This window comes from Pygocentrus nattereri, chromosome 1, assembly GCF_015220715.1.
Source record: "Pygocentrus nattereri isolate fPygNat1 chromosome 1, fPygNat1.pri, whole genome shotgun sequence".
Lineage (NCBI taxonomy): Eukaryota > Metazoa > Chordata > Actinopteri > Characiformes > Serrasalmidae > Pygocentrus > Pygocentrus nattereri.
The window spans coordinates 17423762-17447548 of record NC_051211.1 but is presented as its reverse complement, the minus strand read 5'-3'; the positions used below and the strand labels follow the sequence as shown (position 1 = coordinate 17447548).

Genomic DNA, 23787 nt, shown 5'->3' with positions numbered 1-23787 from the left:
GAGGGAAGCGAGCCAGACAGAAATTGAGAACATATTTTAAAAAACATATATATACGTGTTTTAAGAAGAACACACCCCGACTGGCAACATCGTCAGATCCACCCTGTGACTTCCTCGCGAGATTTGCGGTTCAGCGGAGAAACATGGCGGCTGCAATGGACGTAGACACCCCGAGCGGGACAAACAGTGGAGCCAGTAAGAAGCGCTTCGAAGTAAAAAAGGTAACAAATACAGCGTAAAGAAACGAGAGACCGCGGACAGTTTTATCTTAAACGGACAAATTACCGAGCAGTAGTATGTTCAGCCGGTTAGTGAACCGTGTTCCTTCCTGCCGGTTGAATGTGTTAGCGTTAGCCTAGCTTCTCCATTATATGTCAATGTGTTAGCGTTAGCTTCCCTCTTCTCTAAGACATTAGCGTTAGCCTAGCTTTTCCATTATATGTCAATGTGTTAGCGTTAGCTTCCCTCTTCTCTAAGACATTAGCGTTAGCCTAGCTTCTCCATTATATGTCAATGTGTTAGCGTTAGCTTCTCTCTTCTCTAAGACATTAGCGTTAGCCTAGCTTCTCCATTATATGTCAATGTGTTAGCGTTAGCTTCCCTCTTCTCTACTAGGACATTGGCCTTAGCGTTAGCTTTTAGCATGAGCTTGCACTGTTTCTTTCCAGTTTATGAAGGATATTTGTTCTTTAATATTGTCAAACTGACGCCTGTCCTGTAAAACTGATACAAATGTGTAATATGAGCCCAAGCTAGACTTTTCCAGAGCTGTTGGGATTAACTGTTTCTTAAAGTAGGCTAAATCCTGAGCGATTAGGTGGCGCCGCATCACTTACGCGTTAGACATTATTGCAGTGCTTCAGATGCATTTTATACATTTTGTTAATTTTAGAGCTTCGAAATAAATGTCTGAACATGAACCTGGGCTTGTTATGTGCTCATGTTGCGTTTGCTTCTATTGGTTTGTTGACCATTAGTTTCCTTCGGGATCAGTGTAGTAGTTTATACACTTGGGACGCTGCACTTAAAAAAACTCTTTCTTTTCTTTAAATGTGCCAGTTTAGCCAGTTTTCAGTTGTAGTCCATGTCTGTTTGTCTAAATGACTGCCTGTCATTGCACATAATTATCAAATTTCTCATTCATTCAGGCTCATTCCGTTTTTTTTAACCCACTCTTGAACGGCTTGACCGTGACACTGATTTACAGTCTTTATTGTTTTGAGTGATTTTTCATTTGTCTTTGCTGATTCAGTTTAAAGGAGCATTCCACCTAGATTTGAAAATATATTCATAATGAAATTTATGTGAGCGGTTTCATGTAAAATAACGTTACTCTATTTAAGAGAAACTGTCTAAATAAGAATAGTTCGAAGGAGGGGTGATTGGAACCAGGCGTCTAAAGCTTTTAATGCTAGAAGCTACCTCACACACAACTGTTACAGTTACACGAGATGATCTTCTATGATAGTTTGGAAATAAAACTTTGGCCTAAAACATTTTTTTAAAATAAATGATTATTGGAGAGGTTGTTTTATGGCAAAATAGTACATAAGGATGCTTATTTTCTTAGATTTACCACTAGTGTACCGTTATCAACATTATGTATGAAAACCCAGCAGACATGTAGGTTAACAGGTTTTGGATAATCAATAAATTGGCTATATTTATATTGCAGACATAGTGCCTGCTGGTTCCTGTCACCACCGGTGTAAAGAGTCTGTAAATTTCTCTAGAATACAGGGTTTCCACTCTGAATGACTTTGATCACATATCAGCAGTTGAATTATGCAGAATTTTGCAACGTAAAGTTTGAGTGGTGCTAACATGTCTCTCTCTCTCTCTGTAGTGGAATGCAGTGGCTCTCTGGGCCTGGGACATTGTGGTGGATAATTGTGCCATCTGCAGAAATCATATTATGGACCTGTGTGAGTATTTACTCACCCTTCTTTGTTTTTTTTGTCTTCTTGCAACTTGGATCTAGCAGTTGGGTGGGCAAGATAAAGGAATGTTGCATTTTAATATGAAAACTGTCCAGTTTCTTTATCACAGATGATTATTTTATGGGAATATTTTATATTGTTTGAATAAAAAAAGAGAATGTAGAAGATTAAACATGCCATTTTTATCTGAAATAGGCGCACAGTTTTCTTTTGGTGAAAACGTGAGGGATTACATCTTGAGCACATATGTGAATATTTTATTAATAGACTCTATAATTATCTAATCTGTTTCTTTTGGGTTTGATGCAGGTATAGAGTGCCAGGCCAACCAGGCTTCAGCTACATCAGAGGAGTGCACAGTGGCCTGGGGAGTGTGTAATGTAAGGCTCTTTTCACAGCTGAAGTCCTGTTTGTTTCTTTTATGATTTTGTATCTTTTTCATGTGGTTTGTTTCTTTACACTTTGCCATGACTAAAGAGCACCAAATTATACATGTGATTTCTCAGACGTTTGGTTGGAATACAGTCCACATTTGCTTCCATAAGAGTCAAAATGATGAAATCAAGATATGCCTAGATAAAATGTATAATTATACCTATTACGTTGCATGAAAATGGGGATGTTTCATGTCTAGAAGTATCACAAACAGACCATCAAAAGAAACCTCACTTGATCTGTGCTTGATTGTTTACATTGGCAAACTGTTTGGTTTAACTGTCAATGCTTTACCCAACCTATTAAAAATACCACTGACGAAATTGAATTTTTCACCATTGCGCATCTGCAATTATTAGCAGCAGATTATGCTGCAAGAACAATATATGAATCTCTAAGGAGTCAAATGGACTACAGTCTAGTAGCACAAAGAGAAGTACATTGAAAAACATTTATTTTTCAAAAACTGGATTAACTGGAAATCTTTTAATCCAGCAGCTATTCATGTCATATGAGAAGGCTTTGAGTGACGAGTACTTGGGCCCAATCCAGATTCTTATTTTTACCCCACCCCTTGTTTGTCATCTTTCCACTTGGTACCGAGTTACAGAAATGGGACAATCCTTTAAAAAATGTACAAAAAAAAAACTTTATTAACAGGCTATTAGTGGTGCTCTGTAGGCGACCCTGCCAGTCTGCAGTGACAGCAGAGGATGGTTAAGTTCAGCAACTGCGCTGCTGGACTTTAGTTACATTTAGGGAATCATGCCTTCAAAGAAGGAGGATGCAATAATTATTTAGTACTGCCTACCCTAGATTCTGGTGATATAAAGCTGAAGTCAACTATTTGCCAGCTTCTTGTTCATATTTTCCTGTTTGATTTTGAATGGAGCAGCAGTTACAGTCTCATGCTTCACCCCTCAACAAAAAACAGAACATCCTACCACTAGGTGTGAAAATGCAAAACGGAGGGCTAAAGGTTAACAGGACACACCCTGGACAGGTCGTCAGTCCATTGCAGGGCAGACAGACAGACACAGACAGTCAATGACACACTAACACCCAGGGGCAATTTAGCATGTCCAATTGGCCTGACTGCATGTCTTTGGACTGTGGGAGGAAACCGGAGGAAACCTACGCAGACACGGGGAGAATATGCAAACTCCACACAGAGAGGACCCGGTCACCCAGCAGGGGAATCAAACCCAGGCCCTCCTCACTGTGAGGCAACAGCGCCACCGTGCCACCCCTGACATGTATTATACACTAGGACTAATTTACTGCCAGTGCCATTCTCAATGCATATCTTTGTTTTTCTGTTACTTGGAGAAAGTAGAGCCCAGAGATGGTTGTTGAGCAGTGATGGGTTGAGAGTCCTGTCAGTCATTGTTTATCAAATTGTCAATTGTCTTAAAAGTGTTAAGTAGTGATTAAACAAAAGGAGAATTAAAGGTGTCAACTGTCCAGCCAAAGCCTTCAGATGTATTGCTAGAAGTAAATTCATCAACAGACTACATTTGTCTACTCCATTGGTTACGCACCCTGGTCCTGGAGATCTGCCTTCCTTCAGAGTCTTCTTCCAACCATTTATTAAGTCATTATTAAGTGAGAAAATGAGCCTATAGGTTCAGGTTGTTGGAATAAGGGCCTGATGACTCCAAAACATTTATGCCAGGGGAACTCGGAGTTTGGCTCCAACCCTGATCTAACTCATCTGATCCAGTTAATGAAGGTCCACAGCAGGGGGTGTCCATTCTTACCTGCAAAGGGCCAGTGTGGCTGCAGGTTTTCATTCCACCAAAACACGAGTGCTCATGGTCGGTTGTTTGAAGGCTGAGCAATTCATTGAACAAGTAGAATCAGGTGTGTTCCTGCTCATTTGGAATGAAAACTTGCAGCCACCAGCCCTTTGGAGGTAAGATTGGATTACAGGGGCATCTGAACGTTAAAGCCAAGTGTGTTGGATCTCAACTCTCCAAGGTGGGAAATCTCCAGGACCAGGAATGAACACCGCAATGCTGTGTGGTGCTTTTTAGGGTTCTGGAGTGAATTGGGCTATACCTGATATTTATCCTATGCCCTCTTGTGCATGGAGGAATCATTACATTGACTTAGAATTCTGCTGTTCAGTGCAGTCGTATGACACATGTACTGTGTATTTAAATGTATTTAAAAGTGTTAATATTTAGAAAAAAAAAGGAAGAATTCCCACAATCACCAATTCTGTTTGTATGTTCTTTTTCAGCACGCCTTTCATTTCCACTGCATCTCCCGCTGGCTGAAGACAAGGCAGGTGTGCCCCCTGGATAACAGGGAATGGGAGTTCCAGAAGTGAGTGACTTCTCTTCTTTAAAGTACATTGTCCTACAGTTTTAACCAAACTACACTGCAGGGTTTTTACTAGTGCTATCTCAGTATCACAAAATTCTCCAAATAGATCACCGTATCATATGTTATTTGTCAAACCTATACAGTATTGTAAACATAAACAAGAAACAAGGCACAGAAACTAGGTGAATTTCAATCACCCAGTATATGACATACAGTCCAGTACACTGTGTTGGCTGTTAAAACCAAAAATCAGTGTTGTGCAACATCAGTAGAAGTAAAGGTGGGATTTAACACTCAGTACTGCTACACTGGTCTGTCTGTCATCATTGGAGTTAGTGTGACTGTCTTCCAGTACATTTTCCAACACTGACATGCACTTCGCTGCTGGGCTTTGATTCCAGCTGTGGCATATGATGTGGCTGGGGCCTTGTTGAGTACCACTTCACAGGAGCTAGCACTCTACCAAGCAGTATATAAACATTTGTGTAATTTTTTCCTGTTTTGAATCTTCCTGATGCTCTGTTCTGGGTCTGATTTCAGGTATGGGCACTAAACATGAAGATCAGCCAGAACTTTCTCTCCTGATTGATTGCTTTACCACGTTCAACAGTCTTGTGTTTATTCAGCACTTTGCTTTTTGCTGAAATACGCCTGCATATTAACCACATAGTTTTGTTAGCTTAAAAAGTTGTTTTTGATAAGTTGAACAAGAATTGTTGTAAATTATGAATAAAAGTGTCTGTCCATCATTCCTGTTGAGCATTACCTGTCAGTTCTATGTGGTTTATTTTTCAAATGCTTGTTTACTTAAAGTACACGTGATAGTTTATAACAGAATGACACAATCACAAGATTCATTCCTTGTTGGACAATCAGGGTGTCAACAATTCCGATTGTAAGATTATTAGCCCTACAGCATACTGTTTCCTGTACAACTGTTAATATTGCCTATTTTTGAAAAATGAAGGCCCAGGGCCGTTTTTATAGTATTGTAGCTGATGTCATAACCAACGATGATTTTTTCTTTTTTTTGATAGATTAGCATTGCATATTATTAACTGCCTGTTCACTGTGACTTCTCAGTTTGTTGGTTTTCTGGCTCCAGCACACGTACTAAACATTTAACATTTTAATATGGAGCTCCATGGCTGGACTATGACTATAGGACTAACATCCACAAATTAACATGCATGTTGGCGTAACCTATCTCTGTCAGTTTTGAACATGTTCAGACTAAACTAGGGATGCCCAAACGTTTTGTCCTGGGGGCCAAAGGCAAGCATTTGTGGTGAGAAGAGAGCCAAGAAGACTAGAATAAAGAAGGCAGGTAGGATTAAAAGTATTTTGTAACATTAAATTTTGTTACTGAAATACATTTTTCAAAGGAAAATAAAAATTTAATGTTGTATAAGAACATTATAATTGGGGTGGGGTAACGAAGTATAACCTTGCTTATAGTTGAATTTATTTTTACCTTGAAAGACGAGACATTGAACTTCTGTTCACAAATATTTAAAAAATATATTAAGCCTTTTTTTGTCAGAAAGATTCACTGCTTATTTCTCTATGCTAGTAAAAATAGGCAATGACCATACAATTTTGAATTAGTATATTAAAAGTAATATAGCGTTTATTTTACTAATTGCCTGGGCTAAATCAATAGTTAAGCACTGGACGATAACCATTGTTGCCATTCGCTTGTTTATTTGGAACTTTGTAAGCAAGAAATTTATCCACCTAGACCTTCCCAAGTTTTAGTTAATAACCTTGAGACAGAAAGTGGAATTTAATAGCAGAACAAAATAAACACTTGAATATAAGGGAATTTATTATAATGCCCTTGTAATTCTTACTAAGCCTTATCAAGCTAACAGCTGGTAACTACCTGGGTGCTCATTACTATACAAGCACCTTTGTGTTCTGTTTGCGAGTTCTTTTTGTTGTGGAGCTGCTAGTGAGCAATAAGAAGTGAAACCCCCTGCTGTGAAAATTCACACCTCTATAAAGATGGCCATGATGAGATAAAACTGATAGCAAAACTGTCTTGATGTAAATAAATCTGCCACAAAACATTTAAAATACAAAACACATAAATGTTGACATATCATTTTCATAAACTACGCACATTACCATAAACTTTAATGAAGAAAAACTACTTATAGTACGACTGAGGGTCATCCTCCAAAACAGGCAGAAACTGCACTGTATGGCTACCATGAAAACACGTTAATGCAGCACTTTGTCAAATCATGGGTTGTATAATTTTCCTCATTATGTTGTCTTACCTGGTACTGCCAGTATGCTTGAAAAACTGATAATTAAAACCCACAGACACTCCCGCAACCAAAACCTTTATTGATTGACATCATTGTTCATCTCCATTTGAGACGCTCATCCTCCTTGATTTGAAGGATAAACACCATTATCATTTGATTCTCTTCCTTTTTTGCGTTTAGGAGAGAATAACAGAAAAATACAAGATCTAGATTACAATGCAGGTAAAGAGAAAACTTTAACAAAGACCTGAGGATGAAAAGGGATGTGAAATCTCATTTGAAATTAGTGATTTGCCTCTGAAAATCAAAAAGGAATCATTACAGTCAGCCCAGTTCAGCAGAGGCCCTCAGTGTATAACACTGTATTCATGTATAAGACCAATTCAAAAACTGTTCTCTTTCCCATGACCCTATAATAGCTGTGCGAAGTCCAATGCATCAATATTTAACAGGTTTATTTTCTGTATTTGCAGTTTCAGTAACTCAATCAGTGATTGGACCATGTCAAACACCCCTGCTGTCTTTGCTCCAGCATATCAGTTTGGGAGTTACATCCGTTGCCTTTTAGATGTCCTGTCTTCCCAAGGATGTTCAATCCAGTTGACCTAGTCGAGCTCTGCCCACAAATGCATTCTTTCGCAGCAACTGTTGCTTGGTTGGACAAGCGTTACAGATGGCAAAAATCCCATAATGAGAAACTGTAGGACACACCTGCAACTACAGTTTATCAAAATACACTAAGCATACTACATTAAGAGTACATAGTAGTTTCCAGTTGCTAAATCAAGCTATCGTTAGCATGGCAGTAGATTTGTTGCTCTTTCCGGCGTGGAATAGCTACAATAATATAGCCCATCTTGTTAGCGTAGCATTTTAAACTGAAGAGTCAACATTATGTAAACAAACACTGTAGCAGTTTGATGTAAATAATTTACACATTTTAACAAAAGCGTACAATGTGACGAGCTACAACGTCTCATGAGGGTTTTTGCCGACACTGCAACTGTAGCTAAGAAAGAACCGATTTATAGGTGAAGCATGGATAGATCAAGTCTACCACTAGATCAAATCTACGATGGTTACTCTGCTTAAGTGAAAGAAGGGTTTGTGGCAGTGGTTCCCACATTAGCACTTAACTAGGTCTGACACACCCACTTCAACGCATGTTAATTAGCCGAATAGTTTGATTTTGGGGGATATTTTACAAAGCATGATTTCAGAACTGGACTAGTAGAAGAGGTTTAGGATTGGGATTAGACCTAGCCTGGACACTGCGATTGAGATTTGAAGAGTCCTGCCATGACTGGGCCTTTGGCTGCCCCTCAGTGCTAGTGGAGGTATAATGTTCTAAAAAAAATGTTCCAGGATCAGTGTAGATTAACACCGAAGTCCTTTCCTAGTGTCGTTCCAAAGCTTCTACACACACTTCTCCATCCTACCACACCCGCTCCACTGCACATAAGGATTGGATTGGTATTAAGCAAGACCGCAGTAACTCCAACTTCAACCATGACCTCACCTATCCAGTCAGTCTCTTAGAAGATCAGCAAAAAGGAAGAAAATAAGCCATGAGAGAGAGCGATATAGAGAGAGAGCTCTGCCTCAGAGCACTGCAAACAACCCCTCACCTTTACACTCATTCAAAACACACACCCCACCCATCCCACTCCTCTGCTTTTAGCCCTCTAGGGCTGTGGGCCGCTGAACTTAGAGCTGAGTTTGTTGATAAGAGCCATGATTTTGGGGTTGCTCTGGTACTTGGCGATATTGGCTGGGTTCTGAGCCACATCCTGGAATGCTGCCATCACTTCAGGGTCCTGAATGTACACAGACACAACAGTTGACGACTTGGGAATGCTGTTAACAATGTGGAATTTAGTTCACCACTTTGGAAACAACTTTTAGTAAACACAGAGTTCGGAATATGGCAAAAAGATATTTTCACAATATTTCAATAAACAAGGCTAATCGTGCACTCTTTATAATGAAACAGAGATGGCCTGTTTTTTTTAAGTAGTGATGATATTCATTATTTATTTATTAAAGCATACAATGGTAGTATATATTGTCATACGGTCCAGTCCTAGTACATATTCTGTGTGTCTATCAATTTTATTAGCGGTTTGGAATTCGTGGACAAACATACAGCCAAAAATCAGGCTTAAATATAGCTGCTAAAACTATTTTTAATTATGCAATGTACGTTCTAATTTTCATAGAAACAGTAGGTTTTACATGGTCAGAAACAACGTAAGTCTAATTGAGATTACATACTAGACACAACCTAGTTTGAGGCCAGTATATGATGAGTTAAGCATGCAATTTGCAGCGTACTAGCTAGTGGGGTAGAACTGAGCATCGAACTTCAATACCTATATGATATAGAGCTAATTACTAATTACTTCAGTACTATTGAGCACCAAAACATTGTCATTCAACACCAAATGTCAATATCTTTTAAATTTCAAAGTCTTAGTATCTATGAGCCAACAGACATGTTTGTTCTGAAATCTGGACTGCTGACTGGCCTAAAGTATGTTCTGATCACCTACATTAGGGGAAAACTGTTAATTGTTTTATTGTGGCATCTTATTGTCTAAATTAATCAAAAATCTTTTCATGAACCTGAAATTCCTCATTTGAAAGAGCAATCGGAACTGATAAATGTTTTTAAAAATGTTAAAATGCATATTATTGGTCTGCAAGCTCCTTACCTTCATGGCCATCAGCACTTCAGGGTCGTTAAAGAGCTCCTGCAGGCCAGGCATCCCAAATGGAGCACCTCCAGGGAAACCAGCGCCACCTACAGAACGATGATGAGCCATGAACTTAACGTTGCTTTGCCACCATTTAATATCTAGCTGAAAATTCCACTCCTAGACAAAGAAGATATTCCAGAAAATATGTGTACCTGGGAATCCTCCATGTGCTCCACCTGCCTGCTCCCTGGCTTCCTGCTCCTGAGCACGCACGCACGCACACACACGCGCGCACACACACACACACACACACACACACACACACACACACACACACACACACACACACACACTTGCATTAGCTAGACTGTACATTTATAGATCAATATCTATAGCATTCCTGTTTCACTCCTGTCTCTTACCCTCTGTAGTCTCTCGTTCTCTTCTCTCGCTTTTTTCACTCTTTCTTTCTTCTCTCTGATCTCTCTCTCCTCCCGTTTGCGTTGGTATTTACGCCGGTGCTCCAGGATCTTGTTGGCCTGTGAGGACAAACTCCAAGTTAACTGGCCAGTTTTTCCCAAGAACCAATGTTCAGGTAAGACTGGTTCTAGACCAAACAACAGTTCTAGTAATGATGAAAAACGTTACTCAAAAATATCATTATGAACATTTATACTATGGCTTATACATTTCAAGTATATTCATGGGAAGTGATTGACTGAAACAATCAGCTTGTGTGGATGGCAATTCTCAAAAAGAAACAAACAGTTGTATTTAAAGCTAATTAACCAGTCGTTGTATAGTAGTTAGCCAGTGAACGTATGTGATTCTGTGACAGCATGAGCTGCTCAATATTCAATAGCCTGTTAAATATATATAACTAATGGACAGAGCTTAAAATATTCCTGCAACTCATGTTGGTTATGTAACATGAGCTTTGGAGATGTTTGCAAGCGTAATGTTACCTAATTCTGACAAATCACTTACAGTGCACTTACATGCACTGTACATAACCATGCCTAAAATCCTCATAGACTTTACTTCTTTCTTAATCTCTAGCCATAATTGTTCTTTTTCTTTCTGCTCTCATGGGTATGACACTACAAGTTAGCTGCTGCCCTCTTCAGGTTAAGTTGTAAAATCACTCTACATCTTTTCAGAAAAAAGGTTCTGTACAGGTATATTACTGTTCATTAAGTTATAGACAATAAATGTACCCTCAAAGGTACAACAGCAGCCTGAAAGTCAAACTGTATACCTTAATAAGTTTGTACCTTTTCATAACTTAATGTTTTTAAACAGAAGAATGAAATAAAAAGCCTGGATTCAAAACTGGGTGTGTGGAGTCAATACATCACACAGGGATACAGGGAGATTCACTCAAAAGAGGCCCCATCTGGATGAAGCAATACGAAACAAAAAAATACGCTGCATATCTTGACGTATGTGTAAGCGATTGCATTACATGCTATGCTGGAACTGATGTCAGTTTTCCGCCAGACACATGAAGGGGTACGGGGAAATGCACCTGGAAGTCTCAAACAGAGGTTAAACATAGCGACGGCTGGCCAGTGCATACCCAATTACTCCAACGCAGAGGCTTCCCGGCTTGTTCAAAGCTCCATACACTGAGAATCACATTTCATGTTGTTTCGTTCAGATTGCTTCATCCTAGCGAGAGTTATTACAGAATATTCAAGGCCTCTTTCGAGTGAATCTCCCTTTACAACTGCAATGTAATGTGGTACCTTGCGTGTACCACTCCAGTGTGAGAGGTACCACTCTAGAGACAGTTTACTATCTTTTTTCTGAATAGGTTGGATGTCAAATGTATACATGAAAAATCAATGAAGGAAATATTTGCTGGAGATTTTTTTTGTCAATATTACTGATAATTGTTTCAGTCTTAATTTGCTCCAACTCAAAAGTTAGCTAGGGTTGTACTGTATTTAATAACTGTATGTATGTGTGAGACAAGGTGTGCATGTACATACTTTGGGTTGAACTTCCTTAAGCATGGCACTGGCATCTTCATCATAGTCCAGTTTGCAGGCTGTAGCCAAATCTTTAACTGCCTCCTCCCAATGACCGAGCAACCTGAGAGAGAGAGAGAGAGAGAGAGAGAGAGAGAGAGAGAGAGAGAGAGAGAGCGAGAGAGCGTGAGAGAGAGAGAGAGAGCGTATATAAGAGAATATAAAAGATAAAGTAACTGATGTAATATTTAATTGATAATTATGTTTCACTTTAAGCTATTCTTTCCATTTTGTTAGTTTGGTTTACCTATACAATTCTGGATTTCATTTATTTGATAAATTATTTCTATTTTTAATACCACTTTGCAATAAGTCTATTCTTACAAAGTGTTTATAAATAGTTTAAAATGAGTCTGTTAATGTTTATAGATGTTTTAGAATACTTAAGAAAGCAACAGTTGTTATATCTGATGAATGACATATGTAAAGCTAACTGTTTATTGCAATGATTATTATTACTACTACTATTATTAGTACTACTACTAGAACAAGATAAAACTAAATTTACCTTTTTTAGACCTCTGCGAACAAAAAACCATTTCCACAGCAAAAAAGCACATTTAAATACAGCATATATTAAATATCTAGTGTATTCAAACCCATCAGTTGAAAAAAAATATTAATACTATATGCTTTGAGACTGCACAATCCTTACAAGGTCTTTCAGTGTGTTTGTTATCAGCTCTGCCGTCTTCTAGTCTTTCATCACTTCTCACTTTAGACCCCAGCACCACTGTCGACTGGTTGGCAGATTTCAATATACACGTGATCCAGTTTTCAATATGGTGTTTTTGTATCATCTTGCAACTTAATTAGGGATTTCACAACTTGTTTTTTTTTTGCCTTCAATCAGATATGCAGTTAAATCACTTAATTTTTTTTTATCATATACTTTGAACTGATGGTTTTAGGTTTTATTGGAGGACTTGTGGGGAAAAAGGAAAAAAAAAAAAACAAACAAAAAAAAAAACCAAAAAAAAAAAAAAAAACACCATACAGGGCAGCGAATATGCTTAAATTTCATATGGCTCCAACATGCAGTTAGTGCTTTGCGTCATCGTTGAACTCACTTGCCAGAAATGGTGCATGTGGCTAGTGAAGCATGTTGGAATTTGACAGTAAAAAACTTGCAGGAGTGTATTTGGTAAACAGTTTCAGTGGTAGAACACACTAATCGCACACTCATAATTTACACGGCCATGTTTAGACGAAAGATGCTTAATACACTTCAACACTGCAGACATTTAAACTGCTTTGTTATGTTCTGAAAACACTCCTCACTACTGCAGGTTATGAACGACGGCCATTTAGGTCACCTCTACCACAGCAGAGTGAACTGATCAATGAAAATATAACCGGACCTCCTTAAATCCAAATATCTTGAATAGTCCAAAAATGACATTTCCAGACTTTTATAAAAACCAAAAAAGTATCTATGGTAACCTTGTTATCATATCTTATATCTCCTTGCCCGTTATAAGCTATACCTGCTCTTCCTCACCTGTGCGCTTTCCCTCTCCACTTGTAAGGCTGTGCTGAGTCTGGATTGATGTCAATGGCTCTGTCACAGTCTCGGATGGCAGCGTTCGGCTTTTGCATCTTAATGTACACACTGAGATGCACAAACAAACAAATTATCATTGTAGAATGTTTACTATGATTAACAAAAGAACATGATCAAACCCCAGTCATGGTGAGCCACAGCTCTACACACATTCTGCACAAATCTGAGACTTAAAGGCTGTATAGCGGGTTTTCAACAAAATTAAGGTGGAGTATACTAGAAAGTATACCGATCGGGATATAATTACAGAAGTTCTATTACAATAGTAGGATAAATGCAATTTAAAATAAAATATTAGATAAAAAAAACGTTGTGTTTGTTTTCAAGGCAGTGGACCTAAAGGCATAGCCAGTCTTTTGAGATCAGCCTTAGTCTAACATGGACATCAGAGTGGCAGCCACACTTCTGTTGCCTGAGAAGCAGCCTGTTTGGTCAGTTGTATCAGACGACTGCGGTTGGTGCCTTGTGTACGAAGCAAGCCATGGACCAACTGAAACGGACAGTTATACTGAGTGCAATATTCCAAATCCCAGCACCATCTGACCGGAATTTGATGAAGCTGAAGTTGGCTTCTTATTAGAATTTTCCATTCCATCTTAAATGATGTAGCAGTTACATTTATGTGCCTGAGCATGTACCAAAGCCAAAATTCATATGTGAAACAACACTTAACACCATTTGGACTAGTATTAGTAATTAATACTGACATGGGTTTATCTACATAATGTTCAGTTTTATTTTTTACTATTCTGCACAATAAAAATATTTCAGATGTGCTAAGCTGTTTATTTCTTTTAAAACAAGAAGGGGCATCCTAGAAAAGTACTGAAAACAAAGCAGCCTCATACACCTAGTTGTAAAGTGACAGCAGGAAGTTGGGTGTTACCTGGCTCTCTTGGCGTAGAGGATGGCTGATCTGGGGTTCAGTTTGATGGCTTCAGTGAACAAATCCAAAGCTTTCTGTAGCTCCCCTGCACAAACCAGCACCCCAGAACACAAACACACAGAAATGTACTTTACAATAAGTTCTGTGAACTACAATGCAGGCAGTTTTCTAAATTTTTACTACTACTACATTCAAAGCAAGATAAGATCAGGTTTCTTTTTTACAGTCATAATCTGTATCTCATACCCAAAACATGACCTGAATTGTTATAAGAGAGCTGGTCCATATCAGTGTGGAAGTTCAAACTGCAGGTTTACCTCTACTTATCGTTCCCTCACCTTCTCCCAGAGCTTCAATAGCCTCCACTTTCTTCTCATTGGCCTGGTCCATCATCTCCTCTGTCACCTAAAGGCAGCATTATCTTCTAATTAAACAGATCACTTTTGCCAAAAAAAAAAAAAAAACATAAAAGTTGTTACATAAAAGTATGTTTTTCTGACACAAATGGTCCCGCCTAGTGGAAATCAATATCTACAGCTACCTAAATACCATAGAGGGAAAAAAAATCTTGATAGCTCAATTTTCTGTTTGGCATTTAAAGAATTCAATCCTTTTGTTTTAATCCAGGACTTAACACTGAAACAAGAGTAGCAATGTAATACTTAGAGTAATACTTGCAGAGTTTAAATACAAGCATTATTCTAGTGATTGTAAAAATTACAAACAATGCATTAGGTCTTCTCTGAAAGCCCAGAATGTTCATCTCTGGCAAAAATGGACAAAAATACAGACAATAAACTGGCTACTACTAATAAAATTAAGATCTCTTACACACCATTTTGATACACCCTATATTTCCTAAAGTATTCATTCATCTGCCTTCACACACGCATGAACTGGAGTGACATCCCTTTCTTAATTCATAAGGATTAATATGATGTTGACCCACCCAGCTAGAACAGCTTCAACTCTTCTGGGAAGGCTTTCCGCAAAGTTTAGGAGCGTGTTTATGGGATTTTTTGACCACGCCAGAAAACACACCTCCACTGCTCTAGAGTCCAGTGGTGGAACTTTACACCGCTGCATTCGATGCTTTGTATTGAGCTTGGTGATGTAAGTCTTGGATGCAGCTGCTCAGCCTTGGAAACCCATTCCATGAAGCTCTCTACGCCGTCCTTGAGCTAATCTGAAGGCCACATGAAGTTTGGAGGTCTGTAGCGACTGACTGCTGAAAGTTGGCGACCTCTGCACACTACATGCCTCAGCATCCGCTGACCCCACTCTATCAATTTACGTGGCCTACCACTTCAATGGCGGAGTTGCTGTCATTCCCAATCCCTTCCACTTTGTTATAATTCCACTGACAGTTGACTGTGGAATATTTAGTAGTGAGGAAATTTCACAACTGCATGCCTAAGTGCTTGGTTTTATGCACCTGTTGCCATGGAAGTGACTACAACACCTGAATTAAATTATTTGGATGGGTGAGTGAATAATTTTGGAAATATAGCAATTTTATGTTAGAATATTCTATCAGTCATAAAAAGTAAAAATAAACTGAATAGGTAATAAGGACTTTTCACATGCAAATTAGCTTCTCTCCAAAGTTCTATGTTCTCAGATGAGAAGCTGTGATAAGCTGCCTGAACTCTATCCTCCACCAGAGGGCAGTATAGAGATTGCCATTTTGGTCAGAGTTTCTAATGGAGGTTAACATAGTTAGCTAGCACGTAATTGAAGCTTACGTCCCATCATTCATCATCGTGCAAACTACATGCTGAATTTAACATACTGAGAAAAAAGTCAGAAAACGTAGCCTGTGAAATATTTATAGCATATAACTTTCCTAATGTACAGTACTGTGTGAAAGTCTTAGGCACCCAAGACACATTTACAAAATCTATTTATTTGTGTAGTTTGTGTTTGGTTGCTGAGAAAAGTGTTGATATTTGAATAAACAAAATGTATAGAATATTAATAATGATATTAACATGTCTCTGTGGTGGCTGTGAAGGTGTCACGGAAAGACATGGGCCCAAGAAACTTACTTTTTATTGTTTTTATGTTTATTTGAATTATGAATATGACTTAATTCTAATGTATATTGTGATAAACTCACTGCTGAGGTATATTGTTTAAAAATTTGCTTAGATGCCTAAAACCTTCGCACAGTACTGTACTACCAGTATACCAGAAGTACTACCAGTTATTATAAACCCTCTTTTAACTATAGTAAACTGGTCCATTAGCCTGGGTCATGAACCCAAAGCACATACTAGCAGTTATTAAACCTCTGATCAAGAAACCAAATCTTGATGTTAGCATATCGTCTAATTACAGGCCTATTTCTAACTTACCATTTATATCCAAGACCTCAGAAAAAGCTGTGGCCCAACAACTTAGTTCATATCTACATAAGAGTCATATATATGAAAAATCCCAATCTGGATTCAGGCCACATCACAGCACTGAGACAGCTCTAGTTAAGATAACTAATGATCTTCTTGCCTCTGATCAAGGCTACGTATCCATGTTAGTGCTACTTGACCTCAGCACAGCTTTCGATACGACAGACTACAATATTCTGCTAAAAAAGTTTATAAAACAAGATTGGAATCACAGGGACAGCCCTATCATGATTCAAATCAGTTCATCAGTGTAAACAATTTATCTTCTAATTATTCAAAACTAAGATTTGGAATTCCGCAAGGCTCTATTTTAGGACCATTATTATTTACACTATACATGTTACCGTTCACAGTTATAAGTAACCATGGCGTAAACTTTCATTGTTATGCAGACGATACGCAACTGTACATATCAGCCAAGCCTGATGACAAATACACATTAAAGAAAATAAAGGACTGTGTAAAAGACAAGAAATGCTGGATGCTGCATAACTTACTCCTATTAAACAGTAACAAAACAGAGGTTCTCCTTCTGGGTCCAAAAGTGGCAAGAAATTAATCATCAGATTTAATTTTCACTCTCGCTGAATTTCTAGTTACACCTGGCTCAGCAGCAAAAAATCTTGGCATCATAATTTATTCAGATTTATCATTCGATCAACACATAGGCAGCATCACTAGGACAGCTTTTCTACATCTTCACAACATTGCCAAGATAAGAAATGATGCAGAAACACTAGTACATGCCTTTATTACTTCCAGGCTAGACTAACACGCTACTATCAGGATGCACTTTCAACTAGTCCAAAACGCCGCAGCCAGGGTCCTCACTAAAACTAGAAAATTTGATCATATCAGTCCAGTGCTATCATCACTTCATTGGCTGCCTTTTAAATTCCGTATTGATTATAAAATCCTTTGATTGACTTATAAAGCCCTACATGGGCTTGCTCCTGAGTCCCTGCAAGTCCTTATTTCCTATTACGAGCCATCACTACTACTCAGATCCCAGAGTGCTTGCTTATTAATAGTTCCTAGAATTCATAAGGCTGCCGCTGAGGGAAGAGCTTTTTCTTATAAAGCCCCCAAACTCTGGAATGATCTTCCAGAAAATGTTCGGGACTCCGACACAGTCTCAATCTTTAAAACTAGGCTGAAAACACACTTGTTCAGTTTAGCTTTTGGTAGGTAATGTTCCCCCTTAGATAAAGGCAGAAGATCCAGGGGTTCATGGATACAGGGAATTATAGTAAACTGAGACGCTGATGCTGTCGTCCTGCTGCTCGCACGCGGTCACTCAGGTTTGTGGACGGTGGAGCGGAGGGATGCCGAACTGTTTCAGAGTGCTGCCGTGTCTGTGTCTCCTTCTGGATCTCTCCTTTCAGTTAAGCTGTCATAGTCAGATCTGCCGGAGTCGTTAGCCACATTCTGTAAATGTTCACTTTCCCTGTTTTACGTATAAACAAACAGAGCAAAACTAATTCCATCTCCCTGCCTTTTTCCAAGTAAACGACCGTCCACCTGTCCGGCCGGACACTGATGGACGACTGACTGTCAAGCTCATCTGCTACCTGCTTCAGACCAGCTGCCCATGCCCCAACTACCCACCCTACATTGAAGTTGTCATCGACTCTTAGCTATTACTACTACTACTACTATTAATATTAATAGTATAATAACTCTGAGGTAGATTCACCAGAGGAGGAAAGGTCCCCCCTTGTGAGCCGTGGTTCCTCCCAAGGTTTCTTCCTCATCTCTGAGGGTGTTTTTCCTTGCCACTGTTGCCCCTTGGCTTGTTCACCTGGGGGGATTTTTACATACATGCTAAAACTTTGTCTTTACTGGAATTCTGTGACACTGCTGTGTGACATCAGTTGTAAAAAGCGCTACAAATAAATTTGACTTGACTTGAAAATTTGACTAATATGTTGAATGGTCATTCAAACATTTGCATACAATTGTAAGCAAGTCTCTTTAAAATGACTTCACACTGCTTGAGGCAAGTGTATGATAATTTGGACATGCAGTTTGCATTGCACTAAGCAGTGGAGTATAACCTATTACTTGTAAACTACATTAGCCTAGTAGTTGGAATAGAAAAAAATGGTACATATATTAACACATTCTCACACACAAGCACAGAGATGAGTTGTGTCCCGGAGAGTATTGACCCCGTGTGTGATTCACTGATCCACGGTGGTTTTGCACCTAACAGTGTGGAGTGATTACCTCCAGGTTTTCATAGTCTCCCATCTCCTGAGCATCATCTGTGTCTGGCTCGATCACTCCTTCCATGTCAATCTCTGCAGGGAGACACAATTTCATTTAACACAATCACATCTGTGCTCTGTTAGTGCTAAACCACTGAGGCTGATGCTCAGCTGGACTGCTTTTCAACGTGTATGACTATGGATCCACACAGTACACATTTTCCTTCATCGGGCCAAGAAAACATCTGACTGTAATACTGCATGAAACTAGAGCTCGTAATTCAGAATTTTCCTCCTCTGACTAGCAAAATCCACAGAAAAAAACACCTCATCTCATTCCTAAAGTTGGGAGTCTTCATTTTTTTTCTGGTTAATTGTTAAAACGGTTAAAATCAGCTTAAGCTCATGCTTACATTGTAAAAAGCAATAAACTGCATACTGCATGCAAGAGGAACCACCAAAATGAACCTGATGCAGATATGGCATGGAATTTGTGCAGAGCCATATGAGCTTTATACACTACAATATTAACTGTAAGTTTCAAAGCTGTGAGAAGATAAATGCAACACAAACTTGAACATTGTCTGTTAATGTTACCTGGCTAGCTTCTTGCTAACAATGCTATCTTTTGTGGAGGCATGCAGTTTTTTCCCCTACTTTAAGTCAAATGCAGCAGAAGCCTAATAAATGTGCTGCTAATTTCCTGATACCTTTCTTTAGCTAGATTAGGAATAAGTCTAGTCGAGTGAGCAGAAAATTTTCACCAATATCTACGTTTAATTTACTGCACCAATATTTTAAAAAAGGGCAAACGGTTTAAATTAGATGAAGTGCAGTCAACAACGCTACAACACACCTGACTGAGGCATATACAACTGCAACACTTCATGCACACAACTTCCCAAATTTCACTGATTTTTCTAAATTTCTGCTTAGTTATTCAGACTACTTTGTTGTAAAATGCAAATTTTTCATTATTAGTAGCAGCTCAGGCCACAATAATGAGCGTGTGTCAAGAACTGAATGTTAAAACAGGTCGACCATACAGACACTACACTTCTGATGCACTTCTACAAGAAGAGGAATGCATGCTCTGATGCTGAATTCCCTCCTTTTGGCGCAGACCGCCGTAAAAAATTGGTTCCTGAAACAGGGCTCACTTGGAGGCGGCACCATGCTCACTTCAACAAGCTTGCATGCACCGTTAGCCACGTTAGCTTATGCTTGTTAAGAGTAAACCAGGTTCAGCTGTGACAAGGTGAAAGGAGCACTGGTGGACCGTCGAAAAGCTCTTAGAAGAAAGAGGGGCGTCCGGATACCTAATTCACTCTCCTCGCTCTCTGAGGGCGGGGAAGGCTCGGCCTGTGGAGGCGGGGCTGTTGTGGGAGGTGGCCCTGCATCACATGGGCAGCTTCCCTGTGAAGAAATAAACCCAAATGTGATGTGAGGTCCTGCGGCATTCACATAAGAGAACACACTAAAGCAAGCAATTTCATACAGTAGCGCTACACAGCTCGGCTAATCACTCTGTGACAGCAGCCACATTGTGCTTTAGGCGACACAGCGCATCAAGGCTGCTCCGAGTCCACTAGGGTGCTTTTCATGCACACAAGATTGTACTGGATGCTCTTTATGGCCATTTTGATTGTAATTTTTTATTATTTGAAAACTCCAGATACCGTTAGTGTCTGACAAACAGAAATGTTCCAACATGACATCAATCAAATTTGTAATGACATTAACGTTCAATACAGGTTAAGAAAATCACTTCCTTCTCTGTAAAGCTACAGCGTTGCAGATTTGAGGTTTGGTGCCAAGAGACAGTCAAGACATTGAGGACAGTGTATTTTGTTTCAAAGAGAGGCAGCCATAAGGGCTTTTCATATCAAGTCCAAACACTGACTCATACACTGTCCTTCACATCAGAGCTCTTGGCTGCTCTTGTAGTATTTTAATGCTTGGAGATAAAGCAGAGCCTCAAACTCATCACAGTTTAGCTGTTTGTGATGTTTTCCATTGTTTTTTTTAGCGAAACGGGCTTCTTACCCAACGTCTGCGTCTTTAAGACACTCTGGTTAAAATGACAGCTTAAGTCATCAGGAGTTAAACTTTTAACTTTATTGCTCTGTGGTAAGTAAAAAAAAAAAACTAAACAAAGAACTTGATGTGAAGATTTCAGTGTGCTAAATTTCTAAAATCAACTGTTAATAATTCGGTTAGTGGTCCTCGTCCTACTAACCTCCACTATGTTACATATCGCTGTTGTCGGAAGAAAACCTATTTCCAAAATGGGAACGTTACAGGAAAAGGAAAACACCTACTTTACTTTTAATGCAAGTCAATGGAACCAGACTTTTGTCCCCACAAGTCATTTTGGGCTATTTCTTTTGGTCCATTCTTCACTAAATTCATACACAATGTAAAGGACAACAGGTACTTTCCAATTGTGTCAAAAACTGAGAAATGACAAAAATGGACATATGGGGTTTCCTTCTGACAACAGCGATATGTTCAGTATTTTACATAAATGGCAGCAGACTCTCCAAAACGTCTCTGTAAAATGATCTATATGTAAATATATCATTGACGCAGCCTTTGCTGTCTTATGAGGTTCTCATTTATCATCTTCTGTGTAAACCACCCTGAAATCTGCATGCACCGCATCAGAGCAAGGTGGGTTCTGGTAGAGCACGAGGAGCTTGTGCTAAACACACAACCGTGCCTAAGTGCTTTTAATAAACCAGTTATGAACTGTGATTTTTGTGGGGTTATTTTGTTAGAGGGTCGTGCAGTGGCCGCTGAAAAAGTTCTATCAAGGAGCTTTCATTTAGCTGAACCAAACCGACCTGTGTAAAATATAATTACAGCTCCGTAGCAAAAGTTTTTAACATTCTTAACTTATATCAAATAAAACATGGTCTTGATCTCAGAATTTAAAATCATAGAAAACATGAAAAAAACTGTTCACCTTGCATGAGGAGCCGTCGTTTTTGGTTGCTAATGGAATGGTGGCTCCCAGCCTGAAAATGAAAGAGCACAAGTGCATTTGACGATCAGCACAGAGAGAGTTACACACTAATATGTGTTGAAATGCACAGTTGCCAGCATGCTGTACTAACAGATGGGCTACTGGAACTTTCTAGCTCCATGAGTCGACTGATGCAGGGGGGCGTGACCGCGCACGCACACACACACACACACACAGTTGTTTTGATGTTCTTCTGTGTCAGTATCTAAATTGTGTTCCACGTAACCTGAACTTCGGCAACCAAAAGATCAGCTCTGGCCTTTTATTTTCACTAATAACAGCTTCAGATTTTTGGGAGAAATGCATTCTACAGGAACTACCAGAGTTCACAGGGATGGTGAATGGAACCAGACATCTAAAGCCTCTAAAAGCCCCTTCACAGAAAGTTATTAGACCAAATGATTATGAATAAATTCCCTGAAGCCTCTGAAATAGCCTTGTGCTTTCATTTTTTTCCTTTTCTAAATCCATTAATGGTATTTAAGCTATTATTCACCTCTATATCATCATCATTATCAACACTGTGTACAAAGATGTGGAGACCTTGTGCAGGTTGACTGGACAGTAAACAAAATGGTTATACTTATGTTGTAGACATCATAACCTCTGGTTCCTATCACCACCACTGTAAATAAATAAATCAGGGCACATACCATGGCTTCTTTTTAAGAAAGCAGTTCAATGCACTGCTCAAGTTTCAGTAAATGACATTTACTCTCTACTCCATGCCGTCAATGTATTAAAAATGCACTGCAAAAACATCCCATTTATAGTTTGTTGTATTTGTGATGTCACAACAACTCATATGCATATACCCACCTACTCAGAGCCTACAGCAGCTCAGCTCTGCGCATTGGCATTTAAGTTATGAAGAGTTTCAGCCTAGACTGCTTATTAATAACGTGCAATACAGCACAGCCAATCAGAACAGAGGCAGTTCACATGTTTCAGCCTTAAAGGCACAGTAACAAAAAAACAGCTTGTTTACTTTTGAGGTTAGGAAACTATGAAATTGTAAAAGTTTAATATGTAGCAAAAAATGTAGGATATGGGCCCATTAAATCTGAATCCATACTTTGGGTATAAAAAGGTGGAACTGCGCTTTAAATCTACAAAGAAAATACATTTTAAAAATTAACGCGTCTGAGTTCATCGGATGTAAAGGTCAAATTCAACGTAACCTATATGACAACGTGTGTCTCATTCACTCTCATAGCTACATTACACAGTTATACACAGTTTTACACACACACACTCATGATTTATCACATTCCTTCACTTCCAGCACCTTACACAACAACTCCCACCGCTTCCTACACAGTGAACCCAGCAGTGGGAGCCACATGGCGCAGAGCAGAGGGGGCAGAGCAGCCAGATCAGCGCTGAGAGCGGCAAGAGTGAGTATGCGTGTTTACCCCTTGAGCCAGCTCCGAAAGAAGTCCATCTCAGGCAGGTGCAGCACGGCGGGATTATCCGTGCACAGCTGCACAAAAGCCTTCAACTCGGTCACTTTCCGCGGGTCCATAATCCCGACAGGAGCGAGCAAACACGGCCCTTAAACCTGCTGGGGGCACATGAGGCACTGCATTAGCATTGGCAAGGCTACATTACTTCCATCCAGTCTGCACTAACTCCAGTACAAATCAGCACAAAACTGCCCCGGCGGCCCGAGCTGCCCGCGACTATAATGGAAGCTTCTGGAATAAACGCGCCACTTGCTGCTTTCGCTTCAGCTGCTTTCGCTCGCGATAAACTAGCCAAAGCACAGCCGCATGTGGACGTGCTCACTAAACAATCGCAATCCCGTGATCGTGCTACCTGGATTAAAGGTTGCAGTATTATGGTTCCTTTCCTCCCGCACAGATTCCAACTAGCAGACCCCAGCAGCAGCCTAACCCCGTGCTCAGCAGCGCTGCCGTTTTTCAGACAGGCGAACGCCGGGCTGCAGAAGCGAGGAGGGTCTAATGGCTGGGCGTT

The 23787-nt window shown here is 39.5% G+C and overlaps 2 protein-coding genes across 3 annotated transcripts; one reads left to right on the top strand and one right to left on the bottom strand.

Moving 5' to 3' along the window:
• Positions 1 to 80: 80 nt before the first annotated feature.
• rbx1 (ring-box 1, E3 ubiquitin protein ligase) lies at positions 81 to 5471 on the top strand. Its single transcript, XM_017720630.2, has 5 exons — positions 81 to 221; positions 1847 to 1925; positions 2250 to 2320; positions 4621 to 4706; positions 5247 to 5471. Exons 1-5 carry the CDS (start codon positions 144 to 146, stop codon positions 5257 to 5259), a joined length of 327 nt encoding a protein of 108 aa, XP_017576119.1. The 5' UTR covers positions 81 to 143; the 3' UTR covers positions 5260 to 5471.
• Positions 5472 to 7040: 1569 nt separating this feature from the next.
• On the bottom strand, positions 7041 to 23787 carry st13 (ST13 Hsp70 interacting protein). Of its 2 annotated transcripts, none has more exons than XM_017720626.2 (13): positions 23629 to 23787; positions 23226 to 23374; positions 21751 to 21802; positions 20102 to 20198; positions 18802 to 18875; positions 14503 to 14569; positions 14165 to 14249; positions 13216 to 13326; positions 11676 to 11778; positions 10104 to 10220; positions 9894 to 9942; positions 9697 to 9785; positions 7041 to 8799 (listed from the first exon to the last, which is right to left on the bottom strand). In XM_017720626.2, exons 2-13 carry the CDS (start codon positions 23333 to 23335, stop codon positions 8668 to 8670), a joined length of 1086 nt encoding a protein of 361 aa, XP_017576115.1. In that variant the 5' UTR covers positions 23336 to 23374; positions 23629 to 23787; the 3' UTR covers positions 7041 to 8667. The 2 variants fall into 2 exon arrangements, with proteins under 2 accessions (XP_017576115.1, XP_017576116.1); XM_017720627.2 differs by having other exon boundaries at positions 23226 to 23371; positions 23629 to 23783.